The sequence below is a fragment of the Cuculus canorus genome, chromosome 36 (genome assembly GCF_017976375.1).
Source record: "Cuculus canorus isolate bCucCan1 chromosome 36, bCucCan1.pri, whole genome shotgun sequence".
Taxonomy (NCBI): domain Eukaryota; kingdom Metazoa; phylum Chordata; class Aves; order Cuculiformes; family Cuculidae; genus Cuculus; species Cuculus canorus.
In genome coordinates, this window is record NC_071436.1 from 49998 (window position 1) to 69621 (window position 19624).

The window sequence follows — 19624 nt, forward strand, 5'->3', positions numbered from 1 at the left end:
GGGGGGTCATAACCCTAAGGGGGTTATAGGGGCTATGGGGCAGTTTTTGGGGTGCAAATTTGGGGGTTGGGGTTCTGGGAGGTGGGAGGGGGTTCCCTGGGTAAGTTTTGGGGTTCAAAGGGGGAGTCCCCCCCCTTTTTTTCCCCCCCTTTCCCCTTCCCCACCCTCAGCTCCTCCTCCCGCCCCATAGGGCAAAGGTCGGGGTGTCGCGGGCGAAGGCAGAAGGTGTGTGGGGCAGGATAGGGGGGGGGGGAAGGGAAAAAAAGGGGTGTACAGGGGGGTCCCCCAAAATTTGGGGGTGTCCTTTTCCCCCTGATCACCCCAAATTTGGGGGCCCCCCCTTCTGTCTCCGCAGGGATGGGGGCAAAGGACTGGGTGAGAGCGCTGTGTGTGATGCAGTGGATGTTCACCTTCCTCTGCCTCGGTACGGGGGGGGGGGGGTAATTAGTGAGGAGGGGGGTAATTAGCATAGGGAAGGGGGTAATTAGGGCAAAGGGGGGAGGGTGAGACCATGGGGGGGGGATTGCCACGTGGGAGGGGGTAATTGCCCCGTGGGAGGGGGTAATTACCCCATGGGAGGGGGGAATTACCCCATGGGAGGGGGGAATTATCCCATGGGAGGGGGTAATTGCCCCATGGGAGGGGGTAATTATCCCATGGGAGGGGGTAATTGCCCCATGGGAGGGGGTAATTATCTCATGGGAGGGGGTAATTATCCCATGGGAGGGGGTAATTGCCCCATGGGAGGGGGTAATTACCCCATGGGAGGGGGTATTTATCCCATGGGGGGGGTAAATACCCCATGGGAGGGGGTAATTATCCCATGGGAGGGGGTATTTATCCCATGGGAGGGGGTAATTGCCCCATGGGAGGGGGTAATTGCCCCATGGGAGGGGGAAATTATCCCATGGGAGGGGGAAATTATCCCATGGGAGGGGGTAATTATCCCATGGGAGGGGGTAATTGCCCCATGGGAGGGGGTAATTATCCCATGGGGGGGGTAAATACCCCATGGGAGGGGGTAATTATCCCATGGGAGGGGGTAATTGCCCCATGGGAGGGGGTAATTGCCCCATGGGAGGGGGAAATTATCCCATGGGAGGGGGTAATTATCCCATGGGAGGGGGTAATTGCCCCATGGGAGGGGGTAATTATCCCATGGGAGGGGGTAATTACCCCATGGGAGGGGGTAATTATCCCATGGGAGGGGGAAATTGCCCCATGGGAGGGGGTTATTGCCCCATGAGAGGGGTAATTGCCCCATGGGAAGGGGTAATTATCCCATGGGAGGGGGTATTTATCCCATGGGAGGGGGTAATTGCCCCATGGGAGGGGGTAATTATCCCATGGGAGGGGGGAATTATCCCATGGGAGGGGGTATTTATCCCATGGGGGGGGTAAATACCCCATGGGAGGGGGTAATTATCCCATGGGAGGGGGTAATTATCCCATGGGAGGGGTAATTGCCCCATGGGAGGGGGGAAAAAACCCCACGGGAGGGGTAATTGCCCCATGGGAGGGGGTAATTATCCCATGGGAGGGGGTAATTATCCCATGGGAGGGGGTAATTACCCCATGGGAGGGGTAAATTGCCCCATGGGAGGGGGGAAAAAACCCCATGGGAGGGGCAATTACCCCATGGGAGGGCAACAATGACCCCCTGGGTGGGGCAATTACCCCCTGGGGGGGGCAGTTCCCCCCTGGGGGGGTGTTAATTGCCCCCCCCCCCCCCAGGCCCTGCCTCCATTCTGCTGCTGCTGCTGCTGCTCCGCACGCGGTTCTGGCTGCTGCCCTCCATCTATGGGGCCTGGTGGCTGTGGGACTGGGGCGGCGCCGAGAGGGGTGGGGGGCTATGGGGCAACGGGGGGGTGGGGGGCGATGGGGGGGGGGGGTAATGGGGAGGTGGGGGGCAATGAGGAGTGGGGGGTAATAGGGGGCTATGGGGCAATGGGGGGATGTGGGGCAATGGGGGGGTGGGGGGCTATGGGGGGGTGTGGGGCAATGAGGAGTGGGGGGGTAATGGGGGGCTATGGGGGTTATGGGGGCTATGGGGCAATGGGGAGCTATGGGGGCTATGGGGCTATGGGGGGATGTGGGGCAATGGGGGGGTGGGGGGCTATGGGGCAATGGGGGGGTGGGGGGCTATGGGGGGGTGTGGGGCTATGGGGAGGTGTGGGGCAATAGGGGGTGGGGGGTAATGGGAGGGTGTGGGGCTATGGGGGGTGTGGGGCAATAGGGGGGTGTGGGGGTAATGGGGGGGTGGGGGGCTATGGGGGGTGGGGGGCAATGGGGGGGTGTGGGGGTAATGGGGGGGTGTGGGGCAATGGGGGTGTGGGGGTAATAGGGGGATGTGGGGCAATGGGGGGGTGTGGGGTAATGGGGAGCTGTGGGGGTAATGGGGGGTTATGGGGCAATGGGGGGGTGTGGGGCAATGAGGAGTGGGGGTAATAGGGGGCTATGGGGCAATGGGGGATATGGGGCAATGGGGGTGTGGGGGTAATAGGGAGATGTGGGGCAATAGGGGGGTGTGGGGCAATAGGGGGTCTATGGGGCAATGGGGGGGTGGGGGTAATAGGGGGGTGTGGGGGTAATGGGGGGGTGTGGGGCAATGGGGAGATGTGGGGCAATGGGGGGGTGTGGGGCAATGGGGGGGTGGGGGTAATGGGGAGATGTGGGGCGATGGGGGCTATGGGGCAATGGGGGGTGTGGGGCAATGGGGGGCTGTGGGGCAATGGGGGGGTGGGGGCTGATGGGGGGGTGGGGGCGATGGGGGAGTGGGGGGCGATGGGGGGTGGGGGGCGATGGAGGGGTGTGGGGCAATAGGGGGGCTATGGGGCAATGGGGGGGTGGGGGTAATGGGGGGTGTGGGGCAATGAGGAGTGGGGGGGTAATGGGGGGCTATGGGGCAATGGGGGGGTTTGGGGCAATAGGGGGATGTGGGGCAATAGGGGGGATATGGGGCAATGGGGGGTGGGGGTAATGGGGGGGTGTGGGGCAATGGGGGGTGTGGGGCGATGGGGGGGATGTGGGGCAATGGGGGGTGTGGGGCAATGAGGAGTGGGGGGTAATGGGGGGATATGGGGGTTGTGGGGGCTATGGGGCAGTGGGGGGGATGTGGGGCAATGAGGAGTTGGGGGGTAATAGGGGGCTATGGGGCAGTGAGGGGCTATGGGGCAATGGGGAGGTGTGGGGAAATGGGGGGGTGTGGTGCTATGGGGGCTATGGGGCAATAGGGGGGTGTGGGGCAATTGGGGGGTGGGGGTAATGGGGGGGGTGGGGCAATGAGGGCTATGGGGCAATGGGGGGGTGTGGGCCTATGAAGGCTAGGGGGAGGATGTGGGGCAGTGGGGGGGATGTGGGGCAATGGGGTGGTGTGGGGCAATAGGGGGCTATGGGGCAATGGGGGGTGTGGGGGTAATGGGGGGTGTGGGGCAATGAGGAGTGGGGGGGTAATGGGGGGCTATGGGGCAATGGGGGGATGTGGGGCAATGGGGGGTGGAGGTCAATGGGGTGTGGGGTAATAGGGGGGTGTGGGGCAATAGGGGGATGTGGGGCAATGAGGAGTGGGGGGTAATGGGGGGCTATGGGGGTTATGGGGGCTATGGGGCAATGGGGAGCTATGGGGGCTATAGGGCAATTAGGGGTGTGGGGCAATTGGGGGCTGTGGGGGTAATGGGGGGCTATGGGGGCAATGGGGGCTATGGGGCAATGGGGGGGATGTGGGGCAATAGGGGGGTGTGGGGCAATAGGGGGATGTGGGGCAATGAGGAGCGGGGGGTAATGGGGGGCTATGGGGCAATGGGGGTTGTGGGGTAATGGGGGGCTATGGGGCGCTATGGGGGCTATGGGGTAAACGGGGGGCTATGGGGCGCTATGGGGCTATGGGGGGCTATAAGGGGCGATTAGGGGCTATGGGGTAAATGGGGGGCTATGGGGTGCTATGGGGGGCTATGGGGGGCTATGGGGTAAAGGGTGGGCTATGAGGGGCTATGGGGCGCTGTGGAGCGCTATGGGGCTCCGATGGGCTATGGGGCAGCTGTGGGTCAGGCTCTCCCCCCACCCCACAGGGCCGCGGCACTGGGATTGGGTTCGGAACTGGCGGATTTGGGACCATTTCTGTGACTATTTCCCCATCCGGGTACGGACCCCCCAGTACCCCCCCAGTACCCCCCAGTGCCCCCCAGTACCCCCCCAGTAACCCCCATATCCCCCATATCCCCATATCCCCCATATCCCCCATATCCCCCATATCCCCATATCCCCATATCCCCCATATCCCCATATCCCCATATCCCCCATATCCCCATATCCCCCATATCCCCCATATCCCCCATATCCCCATATCCCCCATATCCCCATACCCCCCATATCCCCATATCCCCATATCCCCCATATCCCCCATATCCCCCATATCCCCATATCCCCCATATCCCCCATATCCCCATATCCCCCATATCCCCATATCCCCATATCCCCATATCCCCATATCCCCCATATCCCCCATATCCCCCATATCCCCATATCCCCCATATCCCCATACCCCCCATATCCCCATATCCCCATATCCCCCATATCCCCCATATCCCCCATATCCCCATATCCCCCATATCCCCCATATCCCCATACCCCCCCTGTCCCCCCATATCCCCGCAGTGCCCCCCAAGTCCCCCCTCTCCTTACAGGTTATCCGTTCTGCCCCACTCCCCCCCGGACGCAGTTACCTCTTTGCCGCTCACCCTCACGGCATCGCCTGCATTGGGGTCTTCGGTGCTTTCATCACTGGGGGTCGGGGGGCCACGGGCACCCCAAAACCTTCCTTGGGGGACACGGATATGGGGGGGCCCTGTCCTGGCCTTCGCCCCACTCTGGCAGCTCTCACCGGGCTCTTCCATCTCCCCTTCTACCGCGAATACGCTCTGGCTGCGGGTGAGGGGGGGTTTTGGGGTGCTGGGGGGAGAATTTGGGGTTCAGAAGGGGTTTGGGGGTGCCAGGGAGGGTTTAGGGGGGTTGGGGTGCAGCATACAAGGTGCTCTGGCTGAAAGGGAGGGAGGAATTCGGGGTGCCGGGGGGATGTTGGGGGTGTTGGAAGAGGTTTTGGGCTGCTGAGGAGTTTGAGGGTTGTAGGTTTTGGGGGTTCAGGAGGGGTTTGGGGTTCAGGAGGGTTTGGGGGTTCAAGGGGGATTTGGGGTGCAGTATACAGGGTGCTCTGGCTGAAAGTGAGGGGGGAATTTGGGGTGCCAGGGGGAGGTTTGGGGGTGCTGGAGGGGGTTTTGGGGTGCTGAGGGGTTTGGGGGTTCAGGAAGATTTGGGGGGTTCAGGAGGGTTTGGGGGTTCAGGAAGGTTTTGGGGTTCAAGGGGGATTTGGGGTGCAGGATACAGGATGCTCTGGCTGAGAGTGAGGGAGGAATTTGGGGTGCAGGGGGGGGTTGAGGTGCTCCAGGTGTTGGGGAGCACCGGGGGGTTTTGGGGTGCTGGAGGGATTTGAGGTGCTGTGGCCCTTTTTGGGGTGCTGTGTCCCTCTTTTTGGGGTGCAGGGTCCTTTTTTGGGGTGTAGGGTCCCTCTTTTTGGGGTGCAGTGTCCTGCTTTTGGGGGGCTGGATCCTCTTTTTGGGGTTCAGGGTCCCTCTTTGGGGTCTAAGGATCCCTTTTTGGGGTTCAGAGTCCCTTTTTGGGGTGCTGGGTCCCACTTTTGGGGGTTCAGAGTCCCTTTTTGGGGTTCAAGGTCCCTTTTTGGGGAGTAGGGTCCCACTTTTTGGGGTGCAGGGTCCATTGTTGGGGTCTAAGGGTCCCTTTTTGGGGTGCAGGGTCCCCCTTTTTGGGGTTCAGGGTCCCTCTTTGGGGTCTAAGGATCCCTTTTTGGCGTTCAGGGTCCCTTTTTGGGGTGCAGGGTGCCCCTTTTTGGGGTTCAGGGTCCCTCTTTGGGGTTCAAAGTCCCCCTTTTTGGGGTGCACTGTCCCTTTTTGAGGTCCATAGTCCCCCTTTTTGGGGTGCAGGGTCCCTTTTTGGGGTACAGGGTCCTACTTTTTGGGGTGCAGGGTCCATTGTTGGGGTCTAAGGGTCCCTTTTTGGGGTGCAGGGTCCCTCTTTGGGGTCTAAGGGTCTCTTTTTGGTGTGCTGGGTCCCACTTTTGGGGGTTCAGAGTCCCTTTTTGGGGGTTCTGGGTCCCCCTTTTTGGGGTGCAATGTCCCTTTTTTGGGGTGCTAGTTCCCCCTGGACCCCCCGCAGGGTTGTGCCCTGTGAGCCAGCGCTGCCTGGACCGGGTGCTGGAGCGGAAGGATCAGGCCCTGGTGATCATGGTTGGGGGCGCAGCCGAGGCCTTGGAGGGGACCCCGGGGAGTCACCGCGTCACCCTGAGCCAACGGATGGGCTTCGTGAAGCTGGCGATGCGCCACGGGTAGGTGGGAGGGGGGTAACGGGGTCAACGGGGGTCAATGGGGATCATTTGGGGTCAATAGGGATCAATGGAGGTCAACGGGGATCAATGGAGGTCAAAGGGGATCAATGGGAATCAATGTGGTCAACGGGGATCAATTGGGGTCAATAGGGATCAATGGGGGGCAATGGAGTCAATGGGGTTCGATGGGGATCAATTCAGTCAATAGGGATCAGTGGGGGTCAATAGGGATCAATGGGGGGCAATGGGGTCCATGGGGATCAATGGGGGTCGATGGGGATCAATTCAGTCAATAGGGATCAGTGGGGGGCAATAGGGATCAATTGGGGTCAATAAGGATCAATGGGGATCAATGGGGATCAGTAGGAATCAATGGTGGTCAATGGGGATCAGTTGGGGTCAATAGGGATCAATGGGGTCAATAGGGGTCAATGGGGATCAATGGGGATCAATGGGGGTCAATAGGGGTCAATAGGGGTCAATGGGGTCAATGGGGATCAATGGGGATCAATATGTTCAACAGGGATCGGTTGGGGTTAATAGAGATCAATGGGCGTCAATGGCGGTCCATAGGGATCAATGGGGGCTAATGGAGATCAATTCAGTCAATAGGGATCAGTGGGCGTCAATGGGGATCAATCGGGGTCAACAGGGATCAATGGGGGTCCACAGGGATCAATTGGGGTCAATGGGGATCAATTGGAGTCAATAGGGATCAATGGGGGTCAATGGGGGTCAATTGAGGTCAATAGGGATCAATGGCAGTCAATTGAGGTCAATAGGGGTCAATGGGAGTCAATAAGGATCAATGGGGTTCAATAAGGATCAATAGGGATCAATAAGGATCAATGGGGGTCAATGGGGGTCAATGGGGATCGTGGGAATCAATGGGTCAACAGGGGATCAATTGGGGTCAATTGGAATCAATTGGGGTCAATAGGGATCAACGGGGGGCAATGGGGCTCAATTGGGGTCAATAGGGATTAATGGGGGTCAATGGGGATCAATTGGGGTCAACGGGGGTCAATGGGGGTCAATAGGGAGCAATAATGGTCACTGGGAGTCAATGGAGGTCAACGGGGTCAATGGGGGTCAATGGAGGTCAATGAGTATCAGGTTGAGTCAATGGGGGCAGTGGAGCCAACGGGGGTCAATGGGGGTCAATGGGGATCAGTTGGAGTCAATAGGGATTAATGGGGTCAACGAGGGTCAATGGGGATCAATGGAGGGCAGTGGGAATCAATGGGGGTCAGTGGGGGGTCAGTGGGGGTCAATGGAGGTCAATGGAGATCAATGGTGGGCAGTGGGGTCAGTGGGGGTCAATGGGGTCAATGGCGGTCAATGGAGACCAATGGTGGGCAGTGGGGGTCAATGGGGTCAATGGGGGTCAATGGAGATCAATGATGGGCAGTGGAGTCAATGGGGTCAATGGGGTCAATGGGGGTCAAATTGAGTCAATGGGGGTCAATGGGGATCAGTGGAGGTCAATGAGTGTCAGATTGAGTCAATGGGGTCAATGGGGGTCAAAGTGAGTCAATGGGGGTCAATGGGGATCAATGGAGGTCAATGAGTGTCAGGTGGAGTCAGTGGGGGTCAATGGGGTCAATGGGGGTCAATGGAGATCAATGATGGGCAGTGGAGTCAATGGGGTCAATGGCGGTCAATGGAGATCAATGATGGGCAGTGGAGTCAATGGGGGTCAATGGGGTCAAATTGAGTCAATGGGGTCAATGGGGGTCAATGGGGGTCAATAGTGTTCAATAGTGGTCAATGGAGGTCACTGGGTGGTCAATGAGCGTTCTATTGAGTCAATGATCCTCAACAGTGGTCAATGGGGCTCAACGGAGGTCAATGAGAGTCAGGTTGAGTCAATGGGGTTCAATAGGGGTCAATGGGGGTCAATGAGTGTCAATGGGGGTCTTTGGGTGGTCAATGGGGGTCAATGAGGGTCAAGTTGAGTTAATGGGGTCAATGGGGCTCAATAGGGCTCAATGGCAATCAATGAAGGTCAATGGGGGTCAATGAGGGTCAAGTTGAGTTAATGGGGGTCAATAGGGGTCAATAGTGGTCAATAGGGCTCAATAGGGCTCAATGGCAATCAATGAAGGTCAATGGAGGTCAATGAGGGTCAAGGTGAGTTAATGGGGTCAATAGTGGTCAATAGGGGTCAATAGGGCTCAATAGGGCTCAATGGCAATCAATGAAGGTCAATGGAGGTCAATGAGGGTCAAGTTGAGTTAATGGGGGTCAATAGAGGTCAATAGGGGTCAATGGGGCTCAATAGGGCTCAATAGGGATCAATGAAGGTCAATGGGGGTCAGTGAGGGTCAAGTTGAGTTAATGGGGGTCAATAGTGGTCAATAGGGGTCAATGGGGCTCAATAGGGCTCAATGGGGATCAATGAAGGTCAATGGAGGTCAATGAGGGTCAAGGTGAGTTAATGGGGGTCAATAGTGGTCAATAGGGGTCAATGGGGCTCAATAGGGCTCAATGGGGCTCAATGAAGGTCAATGGGGGTCAATGAGGGTCAAGTTGAGTTAATGGGGGTCAATGGTGCTCAATAGGGGTCAATGGGGCTCAATAGGGGTCAATGGCGATCAATGAAGATCAGTGGGGGTCAATGGGGGTCCATGAGTGTCAATGGGGGTCTTTAGGTGGTCAATGGAGGTCAATGAGGGTCAAGTTGAGTTAATGGGTGTCAATAGTGGTCAATAGGGGTCAATGGGGCTCAATAGGGCTCAATGGCGATCAATGAAGGTCAATGGAGGTCAATGAGGGTCCATGAGTGTTAAGTTGAGTCAATAGCGGTCAGTGGGGGTCAATGGGGTCAATGAAGGTTAATGAGGTCAATGAAGGTCAATGGGGGTCTTTGGGTGGTCAATGGACGTTAATGAGTGTTGTTGAATCAATAGTGGTCCATGGGGATCAATGGAAGGCTTTGATGGTCAACAGTGGTTAATGGGGGACAATGGGGGTCAATGGGGGTCAAGTGGGGTCAATGGGGGTCAATGGAGGTTAATGGGGGTCAATGAGTGTCAATGGGGGTCTTTGGGTGGTCAATGGAAGTCAGTGAGGGTCAAGATGAGTCAATGGGGTCAATAGTGGTCAGTGGGGGTCAATGAGGGTCAATGGGGTCAATGGGGGTCAATGAGTGTCAATGGGGGTCTTCGGGTGGTCAATGGAAGTCAGTGAGGGTCAAGTTGAGTCAATGGGGGTCAATGGGGGTCAGTGGAGGTCAATGAGTGTCAGGTGGAGTCAGTGGGGGTCAATGGGGTCAATGGCGGTCAATGGAGATCAATGGTGGGCAGTGGGGTCAATGAGGGTCAATGGGGGTCAAAGTGAGTTAATGGGGGTCAATAGTGGTCAATAGGGGTCAATGGGGCTCAATAGGGCTCAATGGCGATCAATGAAGGTCAATAGGGGTCAATGGGGCTCAATGGGTGGTCAATGGCGATCAATGAAGATCAATGGAGGTCAATGAGGGTCAAGTTGTGTTAATGGGGGTCAATAGTGGTCAATAGGGGTCAATAGGGCTCAATGGGGATCAATGAAGATCAATGGGGTCAATGGGGGTCCATGAGTGTTAAGTTGAGTCAATAGCGGTCAGTGGGGGTCAATGAAGGTCAATGAGGTCAATGAAGGTCAATGGGGGTCTTTGGGTGGTCAATGGACATTAATGAGTGTTGTTGAATCAATAGTGGTCCATGGGGATCAATGGAAGGCTTTGATGGTCAATAGTGGTTAATGGGGGACAATGGGGGTCAATGGGGGTCAATGGAGGTTAATGGGGGTCAATGACTGTCAATGGGGGTCTTTGGGTGGTCAATGGAGGTCAGTGAGGGTCAAAATGAGTCAATGGGGTCAATAGTGGTCAGTGGGGGTCAATGAGGGTCAATGGGGGTCAATGGGGTCAATGAGGGTCAAGTTGAGTCAATAGCAGTCAATCGGGGTCAATGGAGGGCAATAATGGTCAATAGTGGTTAATGGAGGTCAACGGGGGTCAATGGAGGTCAGTGAGGGTCGAGTTGAGTCAATGGGAGTCAATAGTGGTCAATAGTGGTCAATGGGGTCAAAGGGGGTCAATGGGGCTCAATGGGTGTCAATGAAGGTCAATGGGGTCAATGAAGGTCAATGGAGGTCAATGGAGTCAATGAAGGTCAATAGGGGTCTTTGGGTGGTCGATGGAAGTCAGTGATGGTCAATAGTGGTTAATGGAGGTCAATGGGGGTCAATGGGGGTCAATGGACGTCAATGAGGGTCAAGTTGAGTCCGTGGGGGTCAATGGGGCTCAATGGGGTCAATGAAGGTCAATGGAGGTCAATGAGGGTCAAGTTGAATCAATAGCAGTCAATGGGGGTCAATGGAGGGCAATGATGGTCAACAGTGGTTAATGGAGGTCAGTGGGGGTCAACAGAGTTTAATGAGGGTTATTCCGAGTCAATTGAGGTCAATGGGGGTCAATGGGGTAAATAAAGGTCAAAGGAGTCAATGGAGGTCAATAGGGGTCTTTGAGTGGTCAGTGGAGGTCAATGAGGGTCAATAGTGGTTAATGGGGGTCAATGGGGGTCAATGGGGTCAATGAAGGTCAATGGGGTCAATGGAGGTCAATAGGGGTCTTTGGGTGGTCAGTGGAGGTCAATGAGGGTCAATGGTGGTTAATGGAGGTCAATGGGGGTCAATGGGGTCAATGAAGGTCAATGGGGTCAATGAAGGTCAATAGGGGTCTTTGGGTGGTCGGTGGAGGTCAATGAGGGTCAATAGTGGTTAACGGAGGTCAATGGGGTCAATGGAGGTCAATGGAGGTCAATGAGGGTCATTCCGAGTCAATTGAGGTCAATGGGGGTCAATGGGGTCAATGAAGGTCAATAGGGGTCTTTGGGTGGTCAGTGGAGGTCAATGAGGGTCAATAGTGGTTAATAGAGGTCAATGGGGGTCAATGGAGGTCAATGAGGGTCAAGTTGAGTCAGTGGGGGTCAATAGTGGTCAATGGAGGTCAATGGGGGTCAATGGGGGTCAATGGAGGTCAATGAGGGTCAAGTTGAATCAATAGCAGTCAATGGGGGTCAACGGAGGGCAATGATGGTCAACAGTGGTTAATGGAGGTCAATGGGGTCAACAGAGGTCAATGAGGGTCATTCTGAGTCAATTGGGGTTAGTGGGGGTCAATCGGGTCAATGAAGGTCAATGGGGGTCTTTGGGTGGTCGGTGGAGGTCAATGAGGGTCAATAGTGGTTAATGGAGGTCAATGGGGTTCAATGGCGGTCAATGGGGGTCAATGAGGGTCAAGTTGAGTCAGTGGGGGTCAATGGGGCTCAATGGTGTCAATGAAGGTCAATGGAGGTCAATGAGGGTCAAGTTGAATCAATAGCAGTCAATGGGGGTCAACAGAGGTCAATGAGGGTCATTCTGAGTCAACTGAGGTCAATGGGAGTCAATGGGGTCAATGGAGGTCAATAGGGGTCTTTGGGTGGTCAGTGGAGATCAATGAGGGTCAATAGTGGTTAACGGAGGTCAATGGGGTCAATGGGGGGTCAATGGAGGTCAATGAGGGTCAAGTTGAGTCAGTGGGGGTCAATAGTGGTTAATGGAGGTCAATGGGGGTCAATGGAGGTCAATGAGGGTCAAGTTGAGTCAGTGGGGGTCAATAGTGGTTAATGGAGGTCAGTGGGGGTCAATGGGGTCAATGGAGGTCAATGAGGGTCAAGTTGAATCAGTGGGGGTCAATAGTGGTTAATGGGGGTCAATGGGGGTCAATGGGGCTCAATGGAGGTCAATAGTGGTTAATAGAGGTCAATGGGGGTCAATGGGGTCAATGAAGGTCAATGGGGTCAATGAAGGTCAGTAGGGGTCTTTGGGTGGTCAGTGGAGGTCAATGAGGGTCAATAGTGGTTAATGGAGGTCAATAGGGGTCAATGGGGGTCAATGGGGGTCAATGAGGGTCAAGTTGAGTCAGTGGGGGTCAATAGTGGTTAATGGAGGTCAATTGGGGTTAATGGGGTCAATGGTGGTCAATGAGGGTCAAGTTGAGTCCGTGGGGGTCAATGGGGCTCAATGGGGTCAATAAAGGTCAATGGAGGTCAATGAGGGTCAAGTTGAATCAATAGCAGTCAATGGGGGTCAATGGAGGGCAATGATGGTCAACAGTGGTTAATGGAGGTCAGTGGGGGTCAACAGAGTTCAATGAGTGTCATTCTGAGTCAATTGAGGTCAATGGGGGTCAATGGGGTCAATGAAGGTCAATGGGGTCAATGGGCTCAATGGGGCTCAATGGGGATCAATGAAGGTCAATGGGGTCAATGGAGGTCAATAGGGGTCTTTGGGTGGTCAGTGGAGGTCAATGAGGGTCAATAGTGGTTAATAGAGGTCAATGGGGGTCAATGGGAGTCAGTGGGGGTCAATGGGGCTCAATGAAGGTCAATGGAGGTCAATGAAGGTCAATGGGGGTCAATGGGGTCAATGAAGGTCAGTAGGGGTCTTTGGGTGGTCGATGGAGGTCAATGAGTGTCAATGGAGGTCAATGAGGGTCAATGGGGGTCAATGGGGTCAATGAGGGTCAGGTTGAGTCAGTGGGGGTCAATGGGGCTCAATGGGGTCAATAAAGGTCAATGGGGGTCAATGAGGGTCAAGTTGAGTCAATAGCAGTCAATGGGGGTCAATGGAGGGCAATGAGGGTCAACAGTGGTTAATGGAGGTCAGTGGGGGTCAACAGAGGTCAATGAGTGTCATTCTGAGTCAATTGAGGTCAATGGTGGTCAATGGGGTCAATGAAGGTCAATGGGGGTCTTTGGGTGGTCGGTGGAGGTCAATGAGGGTCAATAGTGGTTAATGGAGGTCAATGCGGTTCAATGGGGGTCAATGGAGGTCAATGAGGGTCAACAGTGGTTAACGGAGGTCAATGGGGGTCAATGGGGGTCAATGGAGGTCAATGAGGGTCAATGGGCGTCAATGGAGGTCAATGAGGGTCATATTGAGTCAATGATGGTCAATAGTGCTCAATGGGGGTCAATGAAGGTCAATGGGGTCAATGGAGGTCAATGACGGTCAATAGTGCTCAATGGGGGTCAATGAAGGTCAATGGGGGTCAATGAAGGTCAATGGGGGGTCAATGGAGGTCAATGATGGTCAATAGTGCTCAATGGGGGTCAATGAAGGTCAATGGGGTCAATGGAGGTCAATGGGGGGTCAACGAGCGTCAATGGGGCTCTCAAGGGGACATTTTGGGGTGCCGGGAAGGTTCGGTGAAGCTTTGGGGTGCAATAGGACCTTTTGGGGTGCCTTTCTGACCCCCCCTGGGGGGGTGTCAGCACCCCCCTGGTGCCCGTCTATGTTTTTGGGGAGCAGGAGACCTTCCGGCAGCCCCCCCTGACCGAGGGCTCGTGGCTGCGGCGGCTGCAGCGACGGCTCAAGGCGGTTTTGGGGTTCGCCCCCTGCTTCTTCTGGGGGAGGTGGGGGCTCCCCTTCCTGCCCTTCCCCGTACCCCTCACCGTGGTGGGTAAGTTGGGGATTTGGGGGTGCAAGAAGAGGTGTGGGGGTGCGGGGAGGGGATTTGGGGGCCCAGGTAGGGGATTTGGGGGTGCAAGGAGGGGGGTTGGGGTCACGGGGAGGGGATTTGGGGGTGCAGGGAGGGGGTTTGGGGGCTCAGGGAGTGGATTTGGAGGGGATTTTGGGGTGCAAGAAGAGGTTTGGGGGTTCAGGGAGGGGATTTGGGGGTGCAGGGAGGGGATTTGGGGGGATTTGGGGGTGCAAGAAGAGGTTTGGGGGTGCAGGGAAGGGATTTGGGGGTGCCGGGAGGGGATTTGGGGTGACAGGGAGGGGGTTTGGGGTCACAGAGAGGGGATTTGGGGGCCCAGGGAGGGAGTTTTGGGGGGTTTTGGGGTGCAAGAAGAGGTTTGGGGGTGCAGGGAAGGGATTTGGGGGTGCGGGGATGGGATTTGGGGGTGCAGGGAGGGGGTTTGGGGGAATTTGGGGGTGCAGGGAGGGGGTTGGGGGGATTTGGAGGCGCAAGAAGAGGTTTGGGGGTGCAGGGAGGGGGTTTGGGGTCACAGGGAGGGGATTTGGGGGTGCAGGGAGGGGGTTTGGGGTCACAGAGAGGGGATTTGGGGGTGCAAGGAGGGGGGTTGGGGATGCAGGGAGGAGGTTTGGGGTCACAGGGAGGGAATTTGGGGGTGCAGGGAGGGGGTTCGGGGGGATTTGGGGGTGCAAGAAGAGGTTTGGGGATGCAGGGAGAGGGTTTGGGGTCACAGAGAGGGGATTTGGGGGTGCAGGGAGGGGGTTTGGGGTCACAGAGAGGGGATTTGGGGGTGCAGGGAGGGGGTTCGGGGGGAATTGGGGGCGCAAGAAGAGGTTTGGGGGTGGAGGGAGGGGGTTTGGAGTCACAGAGAGGGGATTTGGGGGCCCAGGGAGGGGGTTTTGGGGGTGCAAGAAGAGGTTTGGGGGTTCAGGGAGGGGATTTGGGGGCCCAGGGAGGGGGTTTTGGGGGTGCAAGAAGAGGTTTGGGGGTTCAGGGAGGGGATTTGGGGGTGCGGGGAGGGGTTTGGGGGGAATTTGGGGGTGCAGGAGGGGGTTTGGAGGGGATTTTGGGGTGCAAGAAGAGGTTTGGGGGTTCAGGGAGGGAGTTTGGGGGTGCAGGGAGGGGATTTGGAACTGCAGGGAGGGGGGTTGGGGGGGATTTTGGGGTGTAAGAAGAGGTTTGGGGGCACAGAGTGGGGATTTGGGGGTGCGGGGAGGGGATTTGGGGGTGCAAGAAGAGGGGTTGGGAATGCAGAGAGGGGGTTTGGGGTCACAGAGAGGGGATTTGGGGGCCCAGGGAGGGGGTTTGGGGAGATTTGGGGGTGCAAGAAGAGGTTTGGGGGTGCAGGGAGGGGGTTTGGGGTGACAGGGAGGGGATTTGGGGGTGCAGGGAGGGGATTTGGGGGTGCAGAGAGGGAGTTTGGGGGCGCAGGGAGGGGATATGGGGGTGCAGGGAGGGGGGTTGGGGTCGCAGAGAGGGGATTTGGGGGTCCAGGGAGGGAGTTTTGGGGGGTTTTGGGGTGCAAGAAGAGGTTTGGGGGTGCAGGGAAGGGATTTGGGGGTGCGGGGAGGGAATTTGGGCGTGTGGGGAGGGGTTTTGGGGGTGCAGGGAGGGGGGTTGGGGTCACAGAGAGGGGATTTGGGGTGACAAGGAGGGGGTTTGGAGGGGATTTGGGGGTGCAAGAAGAGGTTTGGGGGTGCCGGGAGGGGATTTGGGGGCCCAGGGAGGGGGATTTGGGGGTGCAAGAAGAGGTTTGGGGATTCAGGGAGGGGATTTGGGGGTGCCGGGAGGGGTTTGGGGGGAATTTGGGGGTGCAGGAGGGGGTTTGGAGGGGATTTTGGGGTGCAAGAAGAGGTTTGGGGGTTCAGGGAGGGGATATGGGGGTGCGGGGAGGGGATTTGGGAGTGCAGGGAGGGGGTTTGGGGGGATTTTGGGGTGTAAGAAGAGGTTTGGGGGCACAGGGTGGGGATTTGGGGGTGCAAGAGAGGTTTGGGGGTGCAGGGAGGGGATTTGGGGGTGCGGGGAGGGGATTTGGGGGTGCAAGAAGGGGGGTTGGGGATGCAGGGAGGGTCTTTGGGGTCACAGGGAGGGGGTTTGGGGGTGCGGGGAGGGGATTTGGGGGTGCAAGGAGGGGGGTTGGGGATGCAGGGAGGGGGTTTGGGGTCACAGAGAGGGGATTTGGGGGTGCAGGGAGGGGGTTTGGGGGGATTTTGGGGTGCAAGAAGAGGTTTGGGGGTGCAGGGAGGGGATTTGGGGGTGCAGGGAGGGGATTTGGGGGTGCAAGGAGGGGGGTTGGGGATGCAGGGAGGGGGTTTGGGGTCACAGAGAGGGGATTTGGGGGTGCAGGGAGGGGGTTCGGGGGGATGTGGGGGCGCAAGAAGAGGTTTGGGGGTGCAGGGAGGGGGTTTGGGGTGACAGGGAGGGGGTTCGGGGGGATTTGGGAGTATTTGAGGGAGGCAACTGGGAGCACTGGGAGGGCACTGGGAGGGACTGGGAGGGTACTGGGAGAGCACTGGGAGGGCACTGGGAGGCACTGGGAGGCACTGGGAGGGTATTGGGAGAGCACTGGGAGGGCACTGGGGGGGACTGGGAGGCACTGGGAGGCACTGGGAGGGCACTGGGAGCACTGGGAGCACTGGGATGTACTGGGAGCACTGGGAGCACTGGGAGCACTGGGATGTACTGGGAGCACTGGGAGCACTGGGAGCACTGGGAGCACTGGGATGTACTGGGCTGTACTGGGATGTACTGGGATGCACTGGGAGCACTGGGATGTACTGGGGTGTACTGGGATGTACTGGGATGTACTGGGAGCACTGGGATGCACTGGGATGTACTGGGAGCACTGGGAGGGCACTGGGATGTACTGGGAGCACTGGGAGCACTGGGCTGTACTGGGATGTTCTGGGAGCACTGGGAGCACTGGGCTGTACTGGGATGTACTGGGCTGTACTGGGAGCACTGGGATGTACTGGGAGCACTGGGAGCACTGGGCTGTACTGGGCTGTACTGGGATGTACTGGGATGTACTGGGAGCACTGGGAGCACTGGGAGCACTGGGATGTACTGGGATGTACTGGGATGTACTGGGAGGCACTGGGATGTACTGGGAGGGGACTGGGAGGGCACTGGGAGGCACTGGGATGTACTGGGAGGGGACTGGGAGGGCACTGGGAGGCACTGGGAGCACTGGGAGGGCAGTGGGAGCACTGGGAGCACTGGGATGTACTGGGATGTACTGGGAGCACTGGGATGCACTGGGCTGTACTGGGATGTACTGGGAGGCACTGGGATGCACTGGGCTGTACTGGGCTGTACTGGGCTGTACTGGGATGCACTGGGCTGTACTGGGCTGTACTGGGAGCACTGGGAGCACTGGGCTGTACTGGGATATACTGGGCTGTACTGGGATGTACTGGGCTGTACTGGGATGCACTGGGCTGTACTGGGCTGTACTGGGCTGTACTGGGATATACTGGGCTGTACTGGGCTGTACTGGGATGCACTGGGATGTACTGGGCTGTACTGGGCTGTACTGGGATATACTGGGCTGTACTGGGATGTACTGGGCTGTACTGGAATGTACTGGGCTGTACTGGGCTGTACTGAGCTGTACTGGGATGCACTGGGATGTACTGGGCTGTACTGGGCTGTACTGGGATGCACTGGGATGTACTGGGCTGTACTGAGCTGTACTGGGATGCACTGGGATGCACTGGGCTGTACTGGGATATACTGGGATATACTGGGCTGTACTGGGCTGTACTGGGATGCACTGGGCTGTACTGGGCTGTACTGGGCTGTACTGGGCTATACTGGGCTGTACTGGGCTATACTGGTCTATACTGGGCTGTACTGGGACGTTGCCCCCCCCCGCAGTTGGAGCCCCTCTGGAAGTGCCGCTCCGGCCCCGCCCCTCCCCCGCGGAGCTCTCGCGGTTCCATTCGCTCCATATGGAGCGGTTACGGAACCTCTTCCGGGAGTATCGGGAACGTTGTGGGGTCCCCCCCGGCACAGAGCTTCAAATCCACTGAACCCCAAAAACCCCATCTGAACCCCAAACACCCCTGAACCTCAAAACCCCCCTGTACACCCCCCTATGAGTCTATCTGAACCCCAAAACACCCCTGAACCCCAAAACCCCCTGTACACCCCGTACGAATCTATCTGAACCCCAAAATCCCCCGAACCCCAAAACCCGCCTACGAGTCTATCTGAACCCCAAAACCCCCCTGAACCCCAAAACCCCCCTGTACAACCCCCTACGAGTCTATCTGAACCCCAAAACCTCCCGAACCCCAAAACCCCCCTACGAATCTATGTGAACCCCAAAACCCTCCTGAACCCCAAAATCCCCTGTACACCCCCCTACGAGTCTATCTGAACCCCCAAACCCCTTTGAACCCCAAAACCCCCTACGAACCTACCTGAACCCCAAAACCCCCCTGAACCCCAAAACCCCCCTGTACACCCCCCTACAAGTCTATCTGAACCCCAAAACCCCCCGAACCCCAAAACCCCCTACGAATCTATCTGAACCCCAAAACCCCCCTGAACCCCAAAACCCCCCTGTAAACCCCCTACGAATCTATCTGAACCCCAAAACCCCCCTGAACCCCAAAACCCCCCTGTACACCCCGTACGAATCTATCTGAACCCCAAAACCCCCCCGAACCCCAAAACCCCCTACGAACCTACCTGAACCCCAAAACCCCCCTGAACCCCAAAACCCCCCTGTACACCCCCCTACGAGTCTATCTGAACCCCAAAATACCCCTGAACCCCAAAACCCCCCTACGAACCTACCTGAACCCCAAAACCCCCCTGAACCCCAAAACTCCCCTGTACACCCCCCTACGAGTCTATCTGAACCCCAAAATACCCCTGAACCCCAAAACCCCCCTACGAATCTATGTGAACCCCAAAACGCCCCTGAACCCCAAAACCCCCTGTACACTCCCCTACGAGTCTATCTGAACCCCCAAACTGCCCTGAACCCCAAAACCCACCTACGAACCTACCTGAACCTCAAAATCCCCCTGAACCCCAAAACCCCCCTGTACACCCCCCTACGAGTCTATCTGAACCCCAAAACCCCCGAACCCCAAAACCCCCCTACGAATCTATCTGAACCCCAAAACCCCCCTGTATACCTCCCCCGATTCCCTCTGAACCCCAAAACCCCCCTGAACACCCCCCCCCGAGTCCCTCTGAACCCCAAAACCCCCCTGTACACCCCTTTCCGAGACACTCTGAACCCCAAAATCCCCTCCGGACACCCCAAAACCTCCTCCACGCTCCCCAAACCCCCCTGGACATCCCCCCCCCCCAAGTTCCTCTGACCCCCCCCAAACCCCCGTGGACACCCCCAAACCCCCTTGACCCCCCCAAAAACCTCCTCCTGACCCCCCTTAAGTCCCTATGACCCCCCCAAAACCCCCCGAGCCCCCCAATTTCCTCCCCCAGACCCCTCTAAACTCCCCTGGACCCCCCCTTAAACCCCCCCAGGACCCCCCAAAAACTCCCCAGGACCCCCCCCAAGTCCCTCTGACCCCCCCTAAAGCCACCCTTGACCCCCCCAAATCCCCCCCGACCCCCCCAAAACCATCCTCCCCCCCCCAGCCCCCCAATAAACTCCCCCCCCCCCCCGCAATTCAGCCTCTTTACTCCATGGGGGGACCCAGATATTGGGGGGGGGGGGGCACCAGCACCCCCACTCT

The 19624-nt window shown here is 57.6% G+C and overlaps 1 protein-coding gene across 1 annotated transcript; it reads left to right on the plus strand.

The window, feature by feature from the left end:
* The first annotated feature begins 357 nt into the window (after window positions 1–357).
* LOC128849951 (2-acylglycerol O-acyltransferase 3-like) lies at window positions 358–17938 on the plus strand. Its single transcript, XM_054052692.1, has 7 exons — window positions 358–424; window positions 1735–1842; window positions 4068–4138; window positions 4683–4926; window positions 6226–6394; window positions 13699–13886; window positions 17784–17938. Exons 1-7 carry the CDS (start codon window positions 358–360, stop codon window positions 17936–17938), a joined length of 1002 nt encoding a protein of 333 aa, XP_053908667.1.
* Window positions 17939–19624: the final 1686 nt, after the last annotated feature.

Coding starts and splice junctions, on each gene's coding strand:
- LOC128849951 (XM_054052692.1), top strand. CDS start 358: ATGGGGGCAAAGGACTGGGTGAGAGCGCTGTGTGTGATGCAGTGGATG. Junction 4,139..4,682: donor GTGACTATTTCCCCATCCGG/GTACGGACCCCC, acceptor CTCTCCTTACAG/GTTATCCGTTCTGCCCCACT. Junction 4,927..6,225: donor CGAATACGCTCTGGCTGCGG/GTGAGGGGGGGT, acceptor GACCCCCCGCAG/GGTTGTGCCCTGTGAGCCAG.